The sequence below is a fragment of the Perca flavescens genome, chromosome 3 (genome assembly GCF_004354835.1).
Source record: "Perca flavescens isolate YP-PL-M2 chromosome 3, PFLA_1.0, whole genome shotgun sequence".
NCBI lineage: Eukaryota > Metazoa > Chordata > Actinopteri > Perciformes > Percidae > Perca > Perca flavescens.
The window spans coordinates 3,190,472-3,212,794 of NC_041333.1; the positions used below are offsets into that span (position 1 = coordinate 3,190,472).

At 39.8% G+C, this 22,323-nt stretch overlaps 1 protein-coding gene across 3 annotated transcripts; it reads right to left on the reverse strand.

The window, feature by feature from the left end:
- Nucleotides 1–4,348: 4,348 nt before the first annotated feature.
- postnb (periostin, osteoblast specific factor b) lies at nt 4,349–22,323 on the reverse strand. Of its 3 annotated transcripts, none has more exons than XM_028573897.1 (22): nt 22,184–22,323; nt 21,688–21,786; nt 17,576–17,640; nt 17,212–17,369; nt 16,968–17,132; nt 16,724–16,870; nt 15,670–15,811; nt 14,608–14,820; nt 13,690–13,824; nt 12,855–13,003; nt 12,564–12,700; nt 12,022–12,152; nt 11,766–11,896; nt 11,367–11,469; nt 11,182–11,249; nt 10,844–10,889; nt 10,706–10,732; nt 8,505–8,774; nt 8,373–8,420; nt 6,503–6,559; nt 6,383–6,418; nt 4,349–5,282 (listed from the first exon to the last, which is right to left on the reverse strand). In XM_028573897.1, the coding sequence occupies exons 1-22, from the start codon at nt 22,300–22,302 to the stop codon at nt 5,254–5,256; spliced, it is 2,475 nt and encodes an 824-aa protein (XP_028429698.1). In that variant the 5' UTR covers nt 22,303–22,323; the 3' UTR covers nt 4,349–5,253. The 3 variants fall into 3 exon arrangements, with proteins under 3 accessions (XP_028429698.1, XP_028429697.1, XP_028429700.1); XM_028573896.1 differs by having other exon boundaries at nt 6,383–6,421; XM_028573899.1 differs by lacking the exon at nt 6,383–6,418.

Here is a 22,323-nt window from a genome sequence, read left to right on the forward strand (position 1 = left end):
TGATTTATGTTGAGTAAATCTCAAATTGCTTTTCTGCTTGGAGGCATAATGTTCAATCGTACCCCGCATCTCATATGGATAAAGACAGATTTAATTTTATTGTGGCCAAGTCTATACATAATTGCACTGCAGTGGAAACTTATCCAAGACTCCGCACACAACCCCCGTGCCAGGAACATGTCAGCGCTTTGGAGTCGGTGATGCATCCAGATGACAAGTCACTTTCACACAGCTGCTCTAAGGCATTCACCGATACGCACATTAACTGGGCCAGAGAGTTCTCCTGGTATGCTTATAGGATTGATTAAGGCCAATTTAAAACAGACTGAAACCTTTCCTGAACTCCCACATTTGTAGGTCACATGAGGCAGCATATACTTGTATATTACATCAAGAACATCATCATCATACTTATATGCAAATGTAAATCATTAATTTGCATCAATGGCACCTGGACAGCTCAGTTAGATATAACAATATCAGCTTTTAGGAAAAATGTGTGCTTTTCTAAAATCTGAACTGCCATGCACTTGAACTGCTATAAGATTGACCATTGATTGAAGAAGAGCTGCAGTTAGATCCAACATCTTTTCTATAAATTACACTCTAATATCCAAATAATGGAAACTTATTATTGCACAGTATATCAATTGATTATTGAATTCTGCTCTTTCTAATTTTGTCTGGCCTTTGCTCTGCCTGTTTTGGTGATACAGAAAAAAGAATGCTGTTCTATTATAAAATACCACATGCTGATTCCATGTTTTAAAAAGCCGCAGCGTGATCGATCTTTGAAGGCTAAAACTCATCTCATTAATATCTGTTTGGTCCCCAAATAACAAAAAACAAAATACTGACAGATAAAGATATTGTAGACAAATCTGCTGCCTGTGTGGTTTCACTTATGAGCAGATGAGCAGGCAGCTGCCTGTTGGAGTAAGTGATGAACAGTGGAATCTGTCAAGTGAAATTTGGATCTGTTGTTGGTGATACCAGCAGTCTCATAAATGACTTTATAATTGATTGGGAGATCATTGTGGACTACAGTGTGGAAAATCCTAAACCAACTGGAAAAGCAATAGGATCCTCCAGCAGATGTTTTCTCAATTTTTAGACAATGTTGTAAATGTTTCAAATATTGCCTGCTGTGCGCCTGCCTGCACAATGTATTCACTCTCTCTGTAGCAGGATTTGTATGTTACTGTAGCTGTTTGCTTAAAGGTGACCTGCCACACAAAACCGTTTTAACTTGCATTTTTTGAAATATGTTAGGTCCATATGTGTTTGTGTTGTTGTGAATGTGAAAATGAACTGCTACCTCCTTTGTCAGCTCTTGCCACTGAAAAGAAATAAGCGGAGAAATCAGGCCAATAACAAAAGCTCTGTCTGTCTGATGTGTTGTTGCCTGAGCTCATTACTATTCATGAGCTCACCCAGTTGCGCTGGGTAAAGGATTCTGACAGCCAGGCTCTCATTGGCTAGCTGTTAGCCAATCAGAGTCAAATTGCCACAAAGTAATGACATGTGGCAGGGCACAGTTATTTAATATCTGCTGGTAAACCTAATGCAACAGTCACTGATACAGTCTAAACCCATAATGCATAATGGATTTGAATGGAGAACATATTTGAATAAACAATTTTTAAGTTGATCTTGAATTAAAAGAATATTTGTTATTATTAGGTGTTTTAGTTTTTTGTTGTATTTTATTAGTTCATGGTCCTGGAGACTCTGCTCCTCCATGGAATTATATGTTCCCAGCCCACCTCCAGCATTATTAACCCCTCCAAAATTAACACTCTTAGACAATGTATTTTTACCTTTTTGATGCTTTTTTTCCCGTTTTGCTTGCTTATTTCAACATTTTTGGCAGTATTTTTTTCCCACTACCACCAGAACCAACTTATTTACACTAGTTTTACACTTATTTTTTCTGAATTAATGGTCAATAAACCTCATTTATATGAAATTATACCTAATGTTTTTGTAAAAAAAAAAGTATAAATAGACTAATGGTTAAGATCAGAGGAATTAAGGTACTGGATAATCACAGATATGTTAAAGTTTAGTCAGGATTGTGCTATAAAATTGAAAACAACACCCACAATTCAATGAAAGTAGAGATCTGATCCTTAATTTCACTTGAAATGTGAAGGGCGTTGTATGGAACCATCCATTTTATTTTGGGGCAATTTGGTTGAAAGAAACCCAAATTTCTGATATAGAAACTTTGAAAACAGGTCAAATTTGACCCGGGGACAACAATACCTTCATACTGCCATACAGTAACTATGCAGCTGAGGATGTTTCACTGATACTGAAATAGGGTCAGTCAATTGCAACATGACTTGTTGAAACAACTATAGAGTACAGATGTGAATATGTTCATTTATGCAGAAGTAGCCTAGCATTTCCAGACCTATCTCCACAGCGCTGTGGAGTAAGGTCTGACTACACCACAGATACATTCCAGGATAGGAGAAAAAAAACACTGAGTTGTTTCCATTTCTTTAAACCAATCACAATCATCTTGGGCGGCGCTAAGCTCCAGACGCAGCAATGGTGGTTCTGCTAAATAGTCTCAGGAAGGAACTAGTTTTGGTGGAAAATTTGCACCCCGCAGAAGAAAAACGCCACATACATATCAAGTAAACTGTTCACACAATACAGTAACATGAACTATTTAAATGAGCTGGATACATGGTACTTTGTCCACAGCAAGTTAGAGAGTAAATGCTGTAAATATTGTAAATCTTTACAATCATTCCCCGAAAGAACCAAGCAGGCGTGCCTTGGGCCCCCGCCTGTGGCTTTATCCTGGAAATGTACTTCCGTTGATCCAAACTAATGCACAAGGTACAATATTTAAGGGTTTTGTTCTATTTTTTGTCATCCATACGTATATCTGTTGGTCTTGCTGTATATCAGTGGTGTAGTCTATGTGATATGCAGGTATATGTATGTATACAGTATACCACCTAATAAAAGCTCCAGGATTTCCATATACCCACTTAAACATGTGCAATGATATGCAACAAAATAGTTTTGTGACAGAACTTCAGATATGTGTATTCACAAATACGGGGTTGAGTAATGTGACAGCAAACTAAACTAACACTGCAGAACATGCAGAGAGACTTTTCTCATCTTTCATCGACCCGCTTCTGGCTGAGTGCAGTGCGTAGTGTGTGCGTAGGGGCCAAATGCTCCGCCTACACTAACGCCAGTATCCTCCCTTCACCGCACATTTTAGACAAATATAAGCAGCCAATTTTATTTTGTCCTCGTTGCTTTGGGGTCAACTTTTGTGATCCAGGCTCAGGTCCCTGATGTGAACGCCCCCTTTATGCTCTATACTTTTATTATACTTTTGATATATTTTGGATGTCATCTGGGTTTTTCTTTTCATAGGATAAATAAAGGGTTTCCCACCATAAATTGGTGCATGCAAGTGCATCAGAATGCAGGAAATGAAGTCTTTGACACTCAAAATAACCCTGGGGGAGGACACCCAGACCCCACACTTTGATATATATATATATATATATATATATATATATATATATATATATATATATATTTATGTGGTACAGCATACCCACTACAATACATTAGACCACACCACTGCTGTATAGTACACAATAACACAACATGTTTTTGTACTTCTTGTTTGGTTGGCAGGCGAGTTATCGTTTTGCCTTTCCACTGACTGGTTGAACAGACAGCCTGCTTAATATTCCTGAAGAAAGAAGCATTAAAATGGCAAAACAATAATGACTTCATCACTTTAAGCAGTGGTGAACCAGCTGCATGGCTCAATAAAGACTGTTGTTGCACACTGTGAATTATTTTGAATGTAAAAATGACAGATGAAAAGAAAATAGCTTTTTATATTTAGCCATGTTTGTGTTTTTGTATATTGCAAGAGTTTCTTTGTGTCTTGGCAGTTACTCAGATTTGACTCATTCCAAGAAGCCGTCAACAACATGGAAGAGTTTTGCACATGACAGATAACCGAGGAGCTGGGCCTGTCCCAAAAGTCTGCGCACAACAGCTCACAGTGTCCCTGCAGACTCAGGGCAAATATTATTTAACTGGCTGAATTGTTACAAACACTGACTTAAACATGATTAATTCTTCTGATAAACATTAAATAATGCATTTATTGTTCATTAACCACTGTAAATAGAATCATGATTACTGAAGTTAAAGTTGAAATTAATGGTTGATTTTTTGTTTTTTACATTATGCAACTTCTAGAAGCAATAATGACTTTTTTAAGTTTCATTTTTTCAGTTCAGTTTTATATGGTGATACATACTTTCCATGAAAAATGGAAAAAAGAGAGTTCTTTTTGCGCATTAAACCCAGTTTATTTCATATTTTACACAATGTCTTCTTGGAAGTTTCCAGAAGTGGACTGCCATGCTCCCTATTACACATACAGAAAAAATGACTGGGGCATTTAAAAGGTTGACTCTGAAATCACAGTCTAATTTAAAGACCTTGTACTTGGAAATACAAAATGCAGACATACTATTTAGATTTGACTTTTGCTATTTTAGACTCTCTTTTCTGAATCAATGTTAGAGCCTTCTAAGTAAAAATGACATAATACAATCTCTTCAGATACCCTTTTCAAATTGGCACATACTCTTTATTGGAGAGGTTTAAAAAATAGAAAGGAAACAATTCTGCAGTTTGATACAAATCCAAGTGATACAAGCATAGAGAAAATGTACATGAAACCTTAAACAACTTACAACCGCAGAAATTAAAAACTATGTAACAGTTCAAGTCTGAAAACACATTTTTGTTTTCAATCTTTTACCATGCTGAGACTTATAACTATTCCCAAACAGCTTGTAAAAAATCTTGTTTTAACCTTCACCTCTAGCAAAAGCATAGAGAAGTTTAGAACTGAAATGTTTTATAGCTACTCTAATGGCTTGGATTGAAAAGATTTTATTGCTACCCTGACTTGCTCCGTGTTTTAAAAGTCATGCCAAAATGTTAATTTCAACACTGTTTACATATGCTGAATCCTTTTCAGAGATTGCATACTCATAATGGATATACATTCAAAGCACCATTACATTGTTTATAAGAATAGTTTTATTTTTTGTCAATACCTTTTACAGTATAATTGAAATCACTGAAATTTGAAGTGTTCCCTGTAAACACCAGTTTCAACATCTGGGTTTGGTGTCTCTCTCCTGCCTTTACAACGTCGATATTCTCATCCATCCATGCTCAGTCCCTTACTTTTCTCCTGTTGCCAGCTGTTAGAAAAAAGTATAGAACCATAAATACATGTCAATAAGCCAATTCACGTGGAATAGATAATATAAATATAGATGTCTGATCTCATCTCTCCCCATAAGGAAACATCAAGCTCAGCACAGCAGGGAGTGGGAAGTGAGAATAATAACTAAATAAGTTATTATTAAGTCACACATATGCAAGTCACAAGCAGGTCTCAAGTCACTGTGGTGAGAATCAAGCAAGTCAAGTTAGTCCCTGCTATCAGTCAAACAAGTCACAAGTCAAGTCATACAAAATTCTGACCTGTAACCAGTACCCCATGAGAACGCAGCTATGTAAGAAATATGCTCTCATAAATTAATTTAATCAGTTATATTACCCCAAATCAGTCCCCAGATTTTCTTTCAGATATGTCATCTCAATAGAATGCACAATCAATTCTAAACCAAGTCTAAAGTTGGTTAAAATTAATGTTTGCATTTTGAGTCGTCTGTCTCCAGTCTAAGTCAAGTCTTAAGTCAGGAATACCAAGTCAAAGTCAAGTTGAGTCGTTTATCAATGTAATTCAAGCAAGTCTCAAGTCCTTAAATTTGCAACTTGAGTCTGACTCGAGTTAGGTTGTGACTTGAGTCTGCCAAGAGGTGGATGCTGCTGTGGAGGTGGAACTCAAAAAATCCTATACAGTATGAACAGCAGCCGCAGCGGCATTAGCACCAAATGCAGCATAGCTTTCATGTGAACGTTGTGGCGGCAAGCATGGCAGCAAAAGAGTGAGCAGGGCACAGTCGGCTTAGAGTAATAAAAAGAGTTTGACATTTTGGGAAATGTGTTTATTTCTTGCCAAGCGTTAAATTATAAGACTGATACCATTGGATCAATCTTCTTATCCAACTCTCAGCAAAAAAATTAGTAGCCTAAACACATTTCCTAAAAATGCTGAATTATTGCTTTAAGTACATCCCTCCAACGATTGAAGGGCTGCGTTGCATATATGATATAGGGAAAAGAGTATGCCGTGAACATAGCAGCGGCCCGAGTTGGCTGCATGAACTAGCTTACAGGCTACACTACATTTATTACAAATGCAGGTTGTTGTTTTTTGACTGATTGTCTTTACCTAAAACTCTCCGGGTAGCAGTTCTTCTTGTACTGCCTTCTATAAAGGCAAACAAACATAAGTCACACATTATGTATGAATTGTTCTTTCCCGGTCACTGAGATGATTGATAAAACTCACCTTGGATCATTTTGGTAAGTCTTTCAGCATCCCCTTCAATGTTGGAAAGGTCAGTTTCTGAAGGAAAAAGATGAAAAAAATGTTTTAAAGATATGCTATATATATATATATATATATATATATATATATATATATATATGTATGAAAATTTGCCTTAAAGAATAATTAGTTACATTCGGGTTATTTTATCCTTGTAATATAGCATAAATAACCGCCTATATATTTGTTTTAAGTCTATTTTAACACCCATTAGCATGCTTAATAATACATTTGTATATTCAATTCCTACTTTAATAAGTGGGATTACTTGTAGTACATTACTTAATCTAGGGTGAATTTAACTTTATTATTTCAAATCTATAAATGTTAACTATCCCCAAACTTCCACAGACATTCTCAGGCCAGGGTGGAGATATAATCTCTCCACGTACTCCTGGGTCTTAAGGCCTGGACATGCCTGAAACACCTCCCTAGGGAGGCGCCCAGGGGGCATCCTTACCAGATGCCCAAACCACCCGCTGCTTTTAGTGCAAAAGAGCATGACTGAGATGACTGACCTTCTCACCTTATCTCTAAGGGAGACACCAGCCACGCTCCTGAAAAAAACCCATTTTAGCTGCTTGTACCCGGGATCTTGTTCTTTTGGTCATAACCCAGCCTTTATGACCATAGGTGAGGGTAGGAACGAAAATGTACTGGTTGATCGAGAGCGTTGCCTTCTGGCTCATCTCTCTTTTTCGTCACAATGTTGCAGTAAAGTGAATGTAACACCACCCCTGCTGCTCCGATTATCCGACCAAACACGCCCCATAGTCCCCTCACTCATGAACAAGACCCCAAAGTACTTAAACTCCTTCACTTGAGGGGTAAGGACTTATTCCATACCCGGAGTAGGCACTCCATCGGTTTCCTGAAGAGAGCCACGGCCTCAGTTTTAGAGGTGCTGATCCTCATCCCAGCCGCGTCACACTTGGCTGCAAACCGATGACCAGTGAGTGCTGAAGGTCACGGACCGATGATACCATTATGACCACATCATCTGCAAAAAGCAGTGATGAGATCCCCAGCCCAACGAACTGTGACCCTTCCCCACCACGACTACGCCTCGATATCCTGTCCATGAATATACACACAGGATTGGTGACAAAGTGCCACCCTGGCGGAGGCCAACCCTCAGCTGGAACGAGTCCGACTTACTACCCTTGAACTCCCGGGGGACCCGGTTATACGCCTTCTCCAGATCTACAAAACATATGTAGACCGGATGGGCATACTCCCAGCCCCCCTCCAGGATCCTTGCAAGAGTGAAAAGCTGGTCCTAAGGCACTGTCCCAGACTTCCACGCAATGTTAAAGAGGTGTGTCATCCAAGACAACCCCTCCACACCCAAAGCATTTAGCATTTCTGGAAGGATCTTATCAATCCCTTGGGCTTACCAGGTCTGTCCAGAGTCTTCCCACACCCCCTGACCCAACTCACCACCAGATGGTGATCGGTTGACAGCTCCGCCCCTCTCTTCACCCGAGTGAAAACATGAGGTCTCAGATCATTACAAAATCGATCATCAACCTTCGACCCAGGGTGCTCTAGTACCAGGTACACTTATGAGCATCCTTATGTTTGAACATGGTGTTCGTGTTACAAGCACAGAAGTCTAACAACGAATATATTAATATATATATATATTAATATATTATATATAAATATTCCTTACAAATGCAACCACATAAGAAGGCTGATGTGCAGAGAAGTGAGGAATAAAACTTCACAACACCATAGTCACACAAACTAGAACAATAAGCTGTGGTGCTTAAAATACCTAAAATTATTCTTACATTTCTGTGTTCAAATCTGTATTAGTTTCACTGACCTTCCAGGGCGATGTTGGTGGAGCCACTGCTGACTGAGAACTGAGGGCCTGCAGGAGACAGCATTTATGAGTTTGCGAGAGGAAAAATAATATAAAACTGCAGAAATATTGATTCAAATAAAAGATATTTACCATCAATGACCCTGGTAACTTTGGTGAAGGAGGGTTCACCCTCAATGACCCTGGTCACCTTACTGAAGGATGGTTCACCCTCAATGACCCTGGTAACCTTAGTGACGGAGGGTTGACCCTCTATGACCCTGGTAACCTTAGTGACGGAGGGTTGACCCTCTATGACCCTGGTAACCTTAGTGACCGAGGGTTGACCCTCAATGACCCTGGTAACCTTGGTAACACTGGGCTCCCCTTGTATAACCCTTGTGACTTTGGTTACATCAGGAACTGTAAAAGCAAAGAAGACATGTTTCACTACGTTGAAATGACAGGCAGCATAGCATTGCTCCTCCATTCAGAGTTTCCCATTCGTATGCAGGTATCATAATAAATGGACCTTTCTCTGGATAAGAAAGGTTGGCTTTGACAAAAACGTGATTCATAATCAAAGAAATTCTGCCATCTAGTTTTTAGATATTATTATTATACTGTTATTTTAATTAAATAAATTGTGTTACTTTTACATTTGTAAATTCTACTGGTACAAGAATTAGCCAGTAAAGAGTTTTTTCTTTTCTTCTCTCTGATTATTGTCACTCGCGTGTTTCAATTTAAAGGTCCCATACTTATTTTCAGGTTCATACTTGTATTTTGGGTTTCTACTAAACATGTTTACATGCTTTAGTGTTTTAAAAAAAAACACATTATTTTTCTCATACTGTCTGTCTGAATATACCTGTATCCACTCTCTGTCTGAAATGCTGCGTTTTAGCGCTTGTCTCTTTAAGCCCCCCTCCTGAGAAAGCCCAGTCTGCTCTGATTGGTCAGTTTTTCCGGGTCTTCCGCATCTGGGCTGCGAGTATCTCGCTGCGTTCCATTCCACAGTGTACATAACACTGTACTCCCTACTCCCTGCTCCGTGTTCAGTCAATGTTGGTTAAGGGAACTTCCCTTGATAAAATTCCACCATTCAGAACACCCTTTTAACATCACCAACGCAGTCATCACTTCCTATGCTTCCTCTGTATTTTATCATGGTAACATAAACACATCAGATACGTGGCTGCTACTGTGGAAGTTTTTCATTATACTGAAATAAAATATTGAATAGATTGAAACAAAAACTGATAATGTTACTATTACAAAATCTTGAAATATACTGTATATAGCTTTAAATGTGTTTTTATTAATTGACAAGTTACAGTACGGTATTATTCCACCCTGTTGTTGTCCCCATTATCAATTTAAAACAATGCCTCAACTTCTTCTCATGGCTTTTAGCCTGGCATACTTTTTGATATTACACCAACAATGTATTTTTCGCGCTCTAGTAAGGCACAATGATTGATGGATAATCTTTCTTGTCAACTGATGAACCAAAGTTCCCTTTGAACTGAGCATCTTTTGCTCCCTATGGTTTGGAATCTTACTTAAAGGTGCTCTAAGCAATGTCACACGTTTTTTAGGCTACAACCTTTTTTGTCACATACATCAAACATGTCCTCACTATCCGCTAGCTGCCTGTCCCCTGAACACACTGTAAAAAAACGTGGTCTCTGTAGACAGCCCAGGCTCCACAAACGGCAACAAAAACAAACTGTGCCAACCTGCACACACATCAGTGTTCCAGCGTACCAGCCAATAACCGACAAGAAGGATTTGGGGGTAGGGGTTGGGGGGTTAGTGCGCGGAAGCACGGAAGGGAGGGGAGGGGACGGGATGAGGAGGAGGGAGGGGCAAACTAGCCTCTTTTTGTTTGAAAATACTTCGAACGTCAACAAGAAGTATTGTCACCCAACATCGCTTATAGCACCTTTAACATGGCTGAATATCCTGTGCAGTCCACTTCGCACGGAACTACTAGGCGATCGGAACGCCCCCTCTGTTTTATATTAATTAACGTTGTGACATCACAACTGTAAGGAAGTCCTAACGGCTCGTTTAAAGGAACAGTTTCTGAATACGGGCTGTGTGCATTTCTCTGTGGATCGTTTTGATACTTTCACAGTATTAATAAAGCACATCGACCTGCTTTATAATAAAAAAGACAAGGAAATCTTACTTTTTCCAATATGGGACCTTTGACAGGCAGTAGCCTCCCTAATCCCCACCCCCTCAATTCTTTATTTGCTACTGTTGTACTACCCACATATAATTTGTCAGACTTTACTGATTAGGAATCAAATGATGATGATAATCTATAATCATCATTACTGTACCGTGCTGGACACGAGTGATGATCGTCTCTGAAAACAACAGGAGACATAAAGCCATTAATGACAGTGAAGAATGCCTCTTGAGATATTAAAAATACTGTATTGCAAACAATACAAGAAACACATAATATTGCTACTTACTCATAAATGTAAGGGGAATTTCCTGATATCTGAATCCTGAAATGTACTGTAAAAAGAAGGTAAAACACACATTAACAACATGGTATACAGGATGACCACTTTTTATATGCTGCATAACAAAGCCCATAATTAATTAATCTGTAAACCAAAAATCAACCAACTTCTAAGCTCAGTCAGAAAACCTTTGTTCAAAACTACTACAGTAGATGCATTGCACAGTTGGCTTCCAAGCAGGTTCTTGTCTTGTACTTTATGCTGAGTTATGGTGAGCACACAGAAAACTGCACCCTGGCCATTATAAGCCTTGCAGCTTTTATGATGAGTTTTTGATATGACACCTTGATTTGCATGTAAGTGATGAGCCTCTTCAATAGCATGAGGAAATCCTGGCTTCCAACAGGGATATCTGGAACAGAGCGCAGGTTGGTTAACTGCAGTTGGGCCTTTACAACTGTTATAAAAGTATTGTAGCGAGAACATCTCTTGACAGATTTACGAAAGGTAAAAGGGGTGGAAATTGTACCTCCAGGATATAAGACATGGTTGACGAAGTGAACGACTCCATTTGTGGCCATTATATCAGATTCAGGGATTTGGACAGAGTTCACTAGCATTGAGTTGTTTGCCTGAGGAGACAGTTAAAACAATTACAAATGAGAAAACCACAAAATGAGGGGCTTGAATGAACCTGCATTTTAAAATACGATGAATTAACTACAGTGCATAATGTTATTAGTTTGCTGAAGTTACTGAGTTTAAAAATTGAGGATGAGCTTTTATCCATGATAATGATCGGCACTATCATAATTTTACTGAATAATTAAAATATTTTTTAATACCTTTATACGTAAAGATAACACATGATATATCATGTATTGCCTTCAGATAAAATATGTTCAGTCTTGCTGTGCTAAATACTTACAGACAACACTCTGAGGTTGCTGCTTTGAAGAGACTTGAGAAGGTTTGTCACCCCACCCTCCAGACCTCCACCAATGAAGATACCATTACTGATGTGATACAAGAGAATGGTTCTGAGAGCATTTATGTCACCTGAAATAAAGAACGGCAAACATATTAACTGTCATTCATTTGCTGTTTGTGATTTCCAACTAGCAACATAAGTGTCTGAAACACATGTATAAAAGATGACGTCTATACGAGTATGGGAGACCTACTCTTCAACAAGGACAGATCACTGCTGCTCATGCCAGCAAAAGCCTTATCGCTCGGGGCGAACAGAGTAAAGTCTCCCTCCTGTTTCAGCAGGTCAGTCAAGCCAGCACTTTCCATAAGAGACAAAAAGATCCTGCGGCACAGAGAAGAAAACAGTAACCTGCTGGGGCGCCTGGGTAGCTCTCCTGGTAGATCGTGCGCCCCATGTACAGAGGCTCAGTCCTCGCTGGTTCAATTTCAACCTGCGGCCCATTCTGCTTGTCATCCCCCCTGCCCCCCTCTCCCCTTTCATGTATATGTTGTCCTATCAAATAAAGGCCTAAAATGCCAAAATATCAAAAATTTAAAAATTATCTTAGAAGAAAACAGTAACCTGGCTGTTAACAGAAACCACTGGTTGACATATTGCAACAATTCTCATTCCTATACGTGCCATGTAGATTTAATGGAAGGTACATAAAGATGTGGCTTGAGTATTATTCTTACTTTTAATACAGCAGTTCTTTTTTATTTATTTTTTTTACTTACATTGCTCTGTACTTACTTGAAACCTCCATTTTCTGTCAGAATCTCAAACATAGTTTTTTCTGCCGGTTTCAACAGGGTTCTCATGAGATGAAGGGCCCCGTTGCTTCCTTCTTTACTGCCTCTCAACAGACAGGAATTCTCAATGCACACAGCCTGCAGAAATAATCCACAGGGTAAAGACAAGGATGATTAATGTCACGTCTCAATAGGAGGGTTGATACTCAAATAACAGGGCTAATGCATATAGTGTGTGTTTAGTGGCACCAAGCCACAATTTTTGGACAGAACTTCAAAGAACAGGACGCACTGTGCGATAGATGAAGACCCTCAGAAATTTTCCTCCAATGGTCTCCAGCCGCTGGCCGTTAAACAACTGTCCCAGGACAATCTTTTTCTTCAAGATGTGGTTCTGCAGGATAATCCTGAGCAGCCTCTGATCCATGGCCATCACTTCATCTGTAGTGGAAAGAAACAGTTTTATTTAAAAAAAAAAATAAACATAGCAGCAACATTGTACATTTACATCTAATGTACTGGCTTTGGCAGCAGGAAGTGTTTATATTCTTATTATTTTGACCATAATGTCTAGAGCAGCTGCGGCAACACCAACAGTGGGCAAAGACACTGTTTTACTGACTTGATTTACTGCATAGTTCTGTAGGTGGAATCATTACATCATGTCTCATGATTTGTAGGTTAGTGTACATTTACAATACAATTTTACAGTTTGAATAGAAGGTTCCTGTTACATCCAGCCGTTGCTGCCTTGTGCATTCCTGACACCCATTTAAAACTGTATACCTATAAAGATAAAAGTATCCTGCCTCGATTAATTACACATTCTTCTAACAGAAACAAAACATCTCTACTCCTTTTGGGTGAAGTCCGAGAATGTGCTCTGGGGGAGTGGGTATTTGGTCTTACATGGCTTAAAGCTTCTGCAGTATCCCAATAGATCCATCATTTCCCTGAAGCTCCATATATGTACATATTTGTTCAATTATGACTCAACACGCGAGGGGAAATAAAACATATCCCCACAGTGTGGAGCAGTCATGGTTAATTTTTAGCCACCTGCTAAATGGGAAAACAAGTGGTGGGGGGTTGGGGGTGTGTGATGTAATGAACAGCATGTTACTCACCATTAAAGACAGTGTTGAGGGGAGCCAGCAAAGTGTACTCGGCGTCTGACATCATGTCAGCAGACAGGCCCAGCTCGGACACCATGTCACCAAAGGTTGACAGGGAACTTCCCACCAGTTCCATCACCTGCTTAGCTTAAAGGACAAAGGGAATCCCATCCAACTCTATTAAAACAAGGATTCTCCTTTTGTGACAGTGTGTGTAGTTTTCTTCAAATCTCATATTGACATTTTGTGTTTCAAGAAAGTTGTTCTAATTTTTGTAACCATCTTGATTTTAAAATGTTGCCTCTCTGTAGTTTGTTCCAGGATTGGCATACAAGTAATCAGCGCATTTAGATCTGAATTAAACAAGCTGAAAACTCTGGTTTAAATACTCATTTTGTCACACTTTAAGATGAAAGCATATTTAACAAGATGTAGTGCAGTGCAGCAAGAGCAATTCAGCTTGTCTCATTCCTGCGAGCAGTGGGCATCAGCCGAGTGTGATATGAAAATTGCTTATGCCCCTTGTTGACAGCGGAGTCACCCGTACAGATCATTATATCCATCAACATGCAACCAAAATTAAGTAGATTCAACAAAAAACAGTTATTGCTTGGGTGCCCGGGTAGCTCAGTTGGGTATATAGAGGGTTTATGCCTCGACGCAGAGGCCCAGGGTTCGAATTCGACCTACGGCAAGTTTCCTGCATATCTTCCCCCTCTCTCTCCCCTTTCATGCTGTCCTGGTGATTAAAGGCAAAAATGCCACCAAAATAATCTTAAAAAAAATGTCGTGGTGGTTCTATCCTGCATGGAGTTAAACAAAGTGCGTGTTTTAACAATGCCTTCTCTTTTTATTTTGAATGTCAGGAAAATGGTTTTACAGAAGAAAAAACAATATATGTATTCATGTAGTAGAAGATGGGGGTCTAACCTGAGTCTGGCATCAGCACTTGGTCAATAAGGTGGATGACACCATTGGTGGTGACAATGTCCTTCTTGCGCACCATCTTGATGCCGTTGACAGTTAAACTTTCGCCATCACAGCCAATCTCAATGTTGTTGCCCTCCAGCGTCTCGTAAGAGGTGCCGGACATGATCGACTCAGAGCAATGGACTGAGTCCAGAAGGTGAAAATTCAGGAGAGCTGAAAAAAGCAAGACAACGTTTTGAATTAATGTGTGGTTTAGGTGTAAATGTAGGTGTTTATTTGAGTAGGTAAGTTGGCTGCATGGGCGGTTTCATGTTCTCTCTCATGTGACACTGCAGCTGATGCCTGGGAACCTGAAGACCCTTTGGATCCCTCGGGGCCCTGAGAGAGAAGACTTGGGATTTCGTCACATTTCTGTTTTACTGTGTTTGAAATGGTCTGTTCTCACATCATAAGGAAAGCTGTGGGCTAATAAAAGTTTTGGCTTGTTGCCAGTCTGACCCGCTTGCTCAATAAAGCAGCTGTTTCCTTCCTCTCACTGTTGACGCAAAACAAGCTAAAAACTTTGAAATTCTGCACTTTTTAGTTGTTTGAGACAAATACTAATAGCTAAAGTATATTGATACTGACCTACCTACAACAGAAATACCGGTAACTCTAAAAGAACAAAAATTATTAAAAACAAATTATGTGTTGCATTATTTGACTTTCCATCAACAGTTTCATGCGTGAATTGAAACTTGAACTGAGACTTATTTTTATTGCTCTTCAACAAAACTTTGTTATGTATAGCCAAATGTGTGTAAGTTCCAGATACACTGCGGCATGCGGTGTCATCTGTTTTGAGTTAAACATGTGAAAAAAAGAAACGCTTTATGGGTGGCTTAGTCTGGGAAACATGCTGTCAGGGAAACTGCATTTCTTTTCCTGTATTTTGAATAAATAAATGTATATATGGCCCCGGTTTGCAGTTACTATAAATCCTCAGTTTCCACTGCAATGTTTTAAATGACCTTAGGCATTAGGGAACAGCAAGAGACCTCTATAAATAAAAGTCTGGTTTACCTTTGAGGACCTCCTTGTCGCCCTGAAGTCTCTCCAACACTTCGCTGCCCAGACTCTCAAAGGCTTCGTTGGTGGGGGCAAAGAGAGTGTAATGTCCTGGCTGACCCAGCTTCTCCAAGAACCCAGTGGTTTGAGCCACATCCTAAATGGTGAAATCACCAGCAGGACTATGTTCATTGAACTTCAATTTTTAATAGAGCACAGTAGAAACATTTGCAGGAAGTAGACCTAACAACCTAATCATCGGGACCCCCTTTTGCAGCAGTGTTTGCATTTACTTCAGAATTCTTGTCCTTAACCTTAAAGTGCTCATATTATGCTCATTTTCAGGTTCATAATTGTATTTAGAGGTTATATTAGAATAGGTTTACATGGTTTAATTTTCAAAAAACACCATATTTTTGTTGTACTGCACATTGCTGCAGCTCCTCTTTTCACCCTGTGTGTTGAGCTCTCTATTTTAGCTACAGAGTGAGACCTCTCAACTTCTGTTCCATCTTTGTTGGGAGTCGCACATGTGCAGTAGCTAGGTAAGGACTACTAGCCAGTCAGAAGCAGAGTATGAGGGCGTGCCCTGACAGTAGCTAGGTAAGGACTACTAGCCAGTCAGAAGCAGAGTATGAGGGCGTGCCCTGACAGTAGCTAGGTAAGGACTACTAGCCAGTCAGAAGCAGAGTATGAGGGCATGCCCTGACAGTACCTAGGTAAGGACTACTAGCCAGTCAGAAGCAGAGTATGAGGGCGTGCCCTGACAGTACCTAGGTAAGGACTACTAGCCAGTCAGAAGCAGAGTATGAGGGCGTGCCCTGACAGTAGCTAGGTAAGGACTACTAGCCAGTCAGAAACAGAGTATGAGGGCGTGCCCTGACAGTAGCTAGGTAAGGACTACTAGCCAGTCAGAAGCATAGTATGAGTATGGGCTTTTTCACTTTGTAAACCTATAACGTGCACAAAAAAGATATATAACACAATAAAGGAAAGGGGGGAAAGCCAAAAAGCATAATATGAGCACTTTAAACATTATTTCATATATCCCTGCTGTACGTTTACTCACATTCAGAGTTGTCAGGTCATCGTCAACCTCAATGACATCCTGGATTGTGTTTCCAACAGCGCTGATAACACGGTCAATGACATGCACAACTCCATTGGTGGAAACCTGGTTGCCATAGATAATCCTGGCGCAGTTCACAGTCACCACCTGCACATAGCATACACTTCACTGTTATACCACAGAAAAACGTTTTCTGTACAACTACAAGAGGGGCGTTATGACAACAATGAATGTAAATACTCACCCCATTGGAGTAATGGTTGATTTGGAGACCCAGGTCATTGTACATGGAGGTGACTGTCATTCCATTCTTTAAATCTTTGGTCAAGAGGCGTTTGTTGGCCATATGATAATGCAGAGCGTTGTACAGTTCAATGTTGACATTGCTGACCAGTGCACTCCTGGACTCCTGTTGGGTGAGAAAAATTAGATGTTTAAACCTCACAGACAAAGAGCCTCCACACCTTTTCCATTTATTCTTGACTCACTTCATCCAAAAGCTCCCAGGCCTCGTTGCTGGGGGCAAAGAAAGTGAAGGATCCAGGTCCCTCAATCTCAGGCCTTAGCTTAGAAACATCAGAGTATTTTTGGGTTGAGGTGGCCTTCACCAGACCCAAAGTGCCATACACATGATCAATTGGGGCCACTAAGAAAGAGATTGACAATAAGCATTAGATTTCAGACTGTTATTTTGATACTAGCCTCAAAGAGAAATACTTCTCATGTTTCAACAATATGCTCCACCATCCTCTTCTAGTATATTGGGTCTAAAATCAAAAATAGCACACAGCTGCTCTACAGTTGGAGGATATGGTCTCACCTAACCGTTACCGTTAATTTAACCCACTGTACCTGCAGGGCAACCACGCATGCCTTCCAGCTTAATGTACCCAGGGCAGCACTCATAAAGCACAGTCCTGCAGGCAAAAGGCAGAGATCACAAATATGAGTATCATCTCAAATAAGCAGCACATCCCTTGAAATGCTGTTTGCACGCATCTTTTAACAGTGTGAGAAATGTTCATGTTTCCAGCTGAATCAGCATCCCACATTGGTGCTGTGTATTCAGTGTATCCAGATGTTACTCATTATCTCCTTCCTTACACAAACAGACCATGTGATCCTACAGTTTAGGCCAAAACCTAATGGAAAGGGTGCCTCGACGATTATGCTACCATTACAGTAGTAGATTTATATTACCAGACCTCCTCTTTGAAGCTAAACAATTAGTTTGGAGTCTACTTGGCATTTGGTTAACCTCAGAAGCGTTACGATTTTGGCCTTGGAAAACTGCAGTACAATCACAATTGAGTTTAAGGAAATTTTGGTCGACACGAGGAACATGACACAAGGGTTTGATGACTTTTAACAGTTAAACTAATGTGAAAAACAACATTATTCAATTGTCAGAGTTTTTTTCTTTTTACAAATGTTCATAATTTAAAGAATAACGATTGTGTTTTGTGTTTAGATGAATTAGATGAGAAATGTTCATGTGCGTTTGCACAAACATGTGAGAAGCATTGTCTACTCTGCACTTACTGTAAATAGTGCTGGACACTGTAGCCCGAGGAGGATAGTAAAATTCAAAGTGCAGCTGCTACATATAAACATGACTATACCCCTTGCATCAGCAGGTTTTAACATGTTGGAACTATATCATTGTTTCCATCTCCTGGAAAAACAGACATTTGGAGATGTGCATTTCACCTCAAATAACTAACAGGAATGCAACAATAAAGAGACCCACGATACATAAAGAACATCACAGTCCAAAGTTGGCTGGGAAGTTCATTACTGTAGACTGCCCAGTTTTTATTCTTTACATGGAAGTTGCTCCTGGCAGCATTTATCAGCACAACATGATTAAAATAATCATGACAAGTAGCGGTTAAAGGTTTATGAAGTCTGTGTACTTTACAAATTGATCACTTACAAATGGCACAATGAAACAAGTAGCAATATATTTGGTTGCATATGAACAATGCATAGGAGCACTGGTTCTACATAACACGCTCTACATATGTGCGCCAAAGTTTAGCAGTTCTTCTTCGTCAGCAGTTTCCCCTGAGAGATCTACACAACAGGAAAGTTCCATATGTGGGCCATGTGTAGTTTAAAACGGACAATAGTGACTTTGTTGGCACGGTTAGGTTAACAGCGATGTAATTGGAATGATCGGCTAAAGCTACAAGTGCAGTAACTGTAAATAGTTGCTCTTGGGCAAAAACATCCCAGCAGAGAGATTCCAACACTTCATTAAACTGAATTAAGCTTTTTGTTTGAGCAAAAAAACAAAAATGTGTGAACTGTCTCAGACAGGGTACAGACAGAGGGTTCTGGGTCATGGCTGACTATACCTCTTTAACAGCTGTATTCAAAGTTGAATAGAGTTAGAGGGATTGGGATGAGATCACACAAACCCCATTGGGGCAGAGTCAGCAAAGCTCTCGCTACATTGCTCTCCCACTCCCACCAATCCCAGGATTGTGTCTGGCCATAGCGTTGGAAACTTTTGACTTGTCAGCATCTCTATAAAATAACTGTTCCACTAAGAATCTTGATAATTTTGTCAAAAATGATATAAGCTGTCTGTGGCTTTATTCCAAATCAAGCAATCAATAATGGGAAATTTGGTTGTACAAAGTTTACAAAGCTGCGCTGGAAGCAAAGAATATTATGTGTGGAATTATACCTCAGTGGGACAAGTAGAGTACTTTGGCTGGCTAAAAAAAGTGCAATTTAAAACATATGAGATCATCCTGGTCAGTAAGTTAGACTGAATTATTTGATATGTTCAAGATGGTAATGTTTTCCTGTTGCTTAGTAGGAGAGATCTCTTATTGTATTGTATCTTATACACAAGCTAACCTTTGCTGTAATTTAAGTTATACCAATTCCATTTAGAATGTCCTTCACTGTCCTGATTGGTCTAAATCAGTGTGTGACAGAGACAGACGTCAAAGGTGTATGGACATGCACTCTGCTGCAGGCTAAAATTACAGCTGTTTAAAGATAGAATATGTAATGAGTATCGCTTACTGTTGGTAAACACAAAGCATTCAAAGTTGGCCCCTCCTCCCCGGCTCAGAGCCAGAGAGAGAGGGAGCCGCGGTGGTGGAGCGTGCCAGAGAGCGAATGAAGAGAGGGAGCGCCGAACAAAGCACTGAATAAAGCGCTATTTTCTGATTGTTTCACGGCGGTTATGTTTTTAAACATACACACACCTCCGCAGTAAGGTGCCACATTGCTGGATTTTGTGTGAATACAAAGTTTCATCCTGTCTGTGTTTGTGTTGGTTAAACTCGTGCGTCAGTATGAGACGCTGAGGGGCAAAGCAGCTGTTGGCTGCACACCCATGTGGTGTCCAAAGGCTCTTTGTTGACGCCCATAAATGTCTTGCACACAGAAAAATAAGAGGAACATTCAGGCTGAGGGTAGCTTCTCTGCAAATACAGACACCACTGTGTGCTCGTTAATGGCTGGGAAACATCTGTGGAGCTTGTAGAAGAAGGGGGTGAGGAATGATGCAAGGGTTATCTGTGTCACAATGACTGTGTTTAGAGAAACATTGGTTACATTTGTTATTTGAAGTATATGTATAGCAGTTTGTATGCTACTGTAGCAAGTGTATACTGTATGTGTACACCTCTTTTTTGTATCATTCTGTGCACGTGGCACATTAAATTGGACATAACCTAGTTTAAGCTAAATTTACCTTTAACGTGTTTGTCCATCCTGTCCACCAGTTTACTGTGTGAATTCAACTTTGGCACAGCTATCTTTTTGATTGATTCCACAGTCCTATGCCAGACTCCCGTTGAAATAGATGAAAATAATGATTCCAACATTATAATTTGCCAAGTTAAACAGGCAGTGTGTGTTCATTAGGAAGAACTAAGCCTATTGAGAGTGCTATTAAGCATGCTTTAGGCATAATGGAAGGATAGAGGGCAAGCTGAATGTGTGTGTGTGTGTGTGTGTGTCTGTGCATGTGAGGGAGAGAGAGAGAGAGAGAGAGGAAGAGAGAGAGAGAGAGAAAGAGAGAGAGAGAGAGAGAGGAAGGGAGACTGTAAAATACTGTCTGCATGGCTTCCATCCATGTTTAAACACAAAAGTGCTGAGGGGGCTGGAACAATAAGCGAAAAAGAGGTTGTCTAGATCATTCTAAAAAAAAAAAGCTGAACACTTTTCCATTCATGAATTCAGTCAAAATTTTGCAGCCACATCATATCCTGGAATCAGTGGTTCACCACTGTGGCATTCAACGACGACCAGGCTTTCTTAGTTCTGAAAGCCCTTATAATAGGCAGTTTAAAGGGTCAAATAGGACTGTCTCCAAAACAGAAGATTTAGGGCTGCGTTCACAAATGTGTTTTTTATTTCAAGCGTTAGTTCCATTCAAAGTAAGATAACAGATGTCTGTCTCCGTGGAAACATTCAAGTTTCCATGAAAACCCCTTAAGCGGAAGCAGACACTGAAGAGAAGTGCTGTATTTTCAAAAACTCACAGAACTGACGCTCACGTTTAACTTTTTAATGTCCTTGTAATCTTTATCTTTAAACAGGATGTTGTGGCTGTAAACAGTCCAACAAAGTGCTGCCACGAACACTTAGAGATGCATAAATAATTTATTCCTCCACACGTAAAATACAACTAGCACTGCAGTTACCAAATGTAAAGTTACTTTGTGAGTCGAAATAAGTGCGTTAGTGCAGCGGTCGACAGAAAGTGTTCGCTCCCAGGCTCCCCCCCCCCTCTGTCAAAGCCCAAAAAACCAACAGGTGAACTGGTGAAGCAAACAAATATGTTATCACTTCCGCCATGAAAATGCCCAAAATCTACAATGCAAGTGCACAATATAATAATCAATAAATAATATAAATGAGACCATAAACAACATACAATATGTGGCTTCTATGAGAAACAACTTGTCTTGTTGGAAACAGGAAACAACACTTACGCTTTCTTTCCACAGATGGCCCCTTGGTACCAGTTACGACAAGTGCTAAAGTACTTTTTCTTGGTCCCCATGACCTGCTGGAGCGTGCAGACATTGGGTCTGATGAGAATTGAGGGTACAGAAAGAGAACAAAGCATAAATTAGCAGATAAAAACACAGGAGTGAGATTCTGTGGAAACTCTGTAATAATTCACATTTGAATGAATATGTGACAGGCCTGCAGGGTAAGGCACCAGACTGTCAAGTGTGACACTTTTAACACACCTTTTCTACGTGAATGTAATACTATTCAATAACATATGCCATAAATTAGCAATTGGTATTTGTGAAACAATTGTGACTGGATTACAAAATAGCAGATTTCATATTAAAATAGAAAAGAAACAAATGCTCAAGGCTCAATACTGTTGCATGCAAAACAACTAACATGACATCACAAAGGTGTAAAAAAACAAAACCCCCAAATAATCATAATGAAAAATATTGATAAGCTTACCCTTCTTTTCTTGCCCTGATGCGACTGTGGGTGACTATTTTGTCATAAGCTGAAGACTCAGCCTTGTCAAATGTGGAGAACACAAAGAGTGCAAAGGCAGCTACGAAAAGGAGCTTCATCCTTGATTTCTTAGCGAGCCC

Bases quoted from the DNA above. Each gene is read 5' to 3' on its own strand.
- postnb (XM_028573896.1), bottom strand. From the start codon at position 22,302: ATGAAGCTCCTTTTCGTAGCTGCCTTTGCACTCTTTGTGTTCTCCACA. The intron at 17,641-21,687 runs GTAAGTGTTGTT...TTTTGCCTGCAG, and splicing joins GCCATCTGTGGAAAGAAAGC to GACTGTGCTTTATGAGTGCT. The intron at 13,004-13,689 runs GTGAGTAACATG...TTTCCACTACAG, and splicing joins CCTCAACACTGTCTTTAATG to ATGAAGTGATGGCCATGGAT.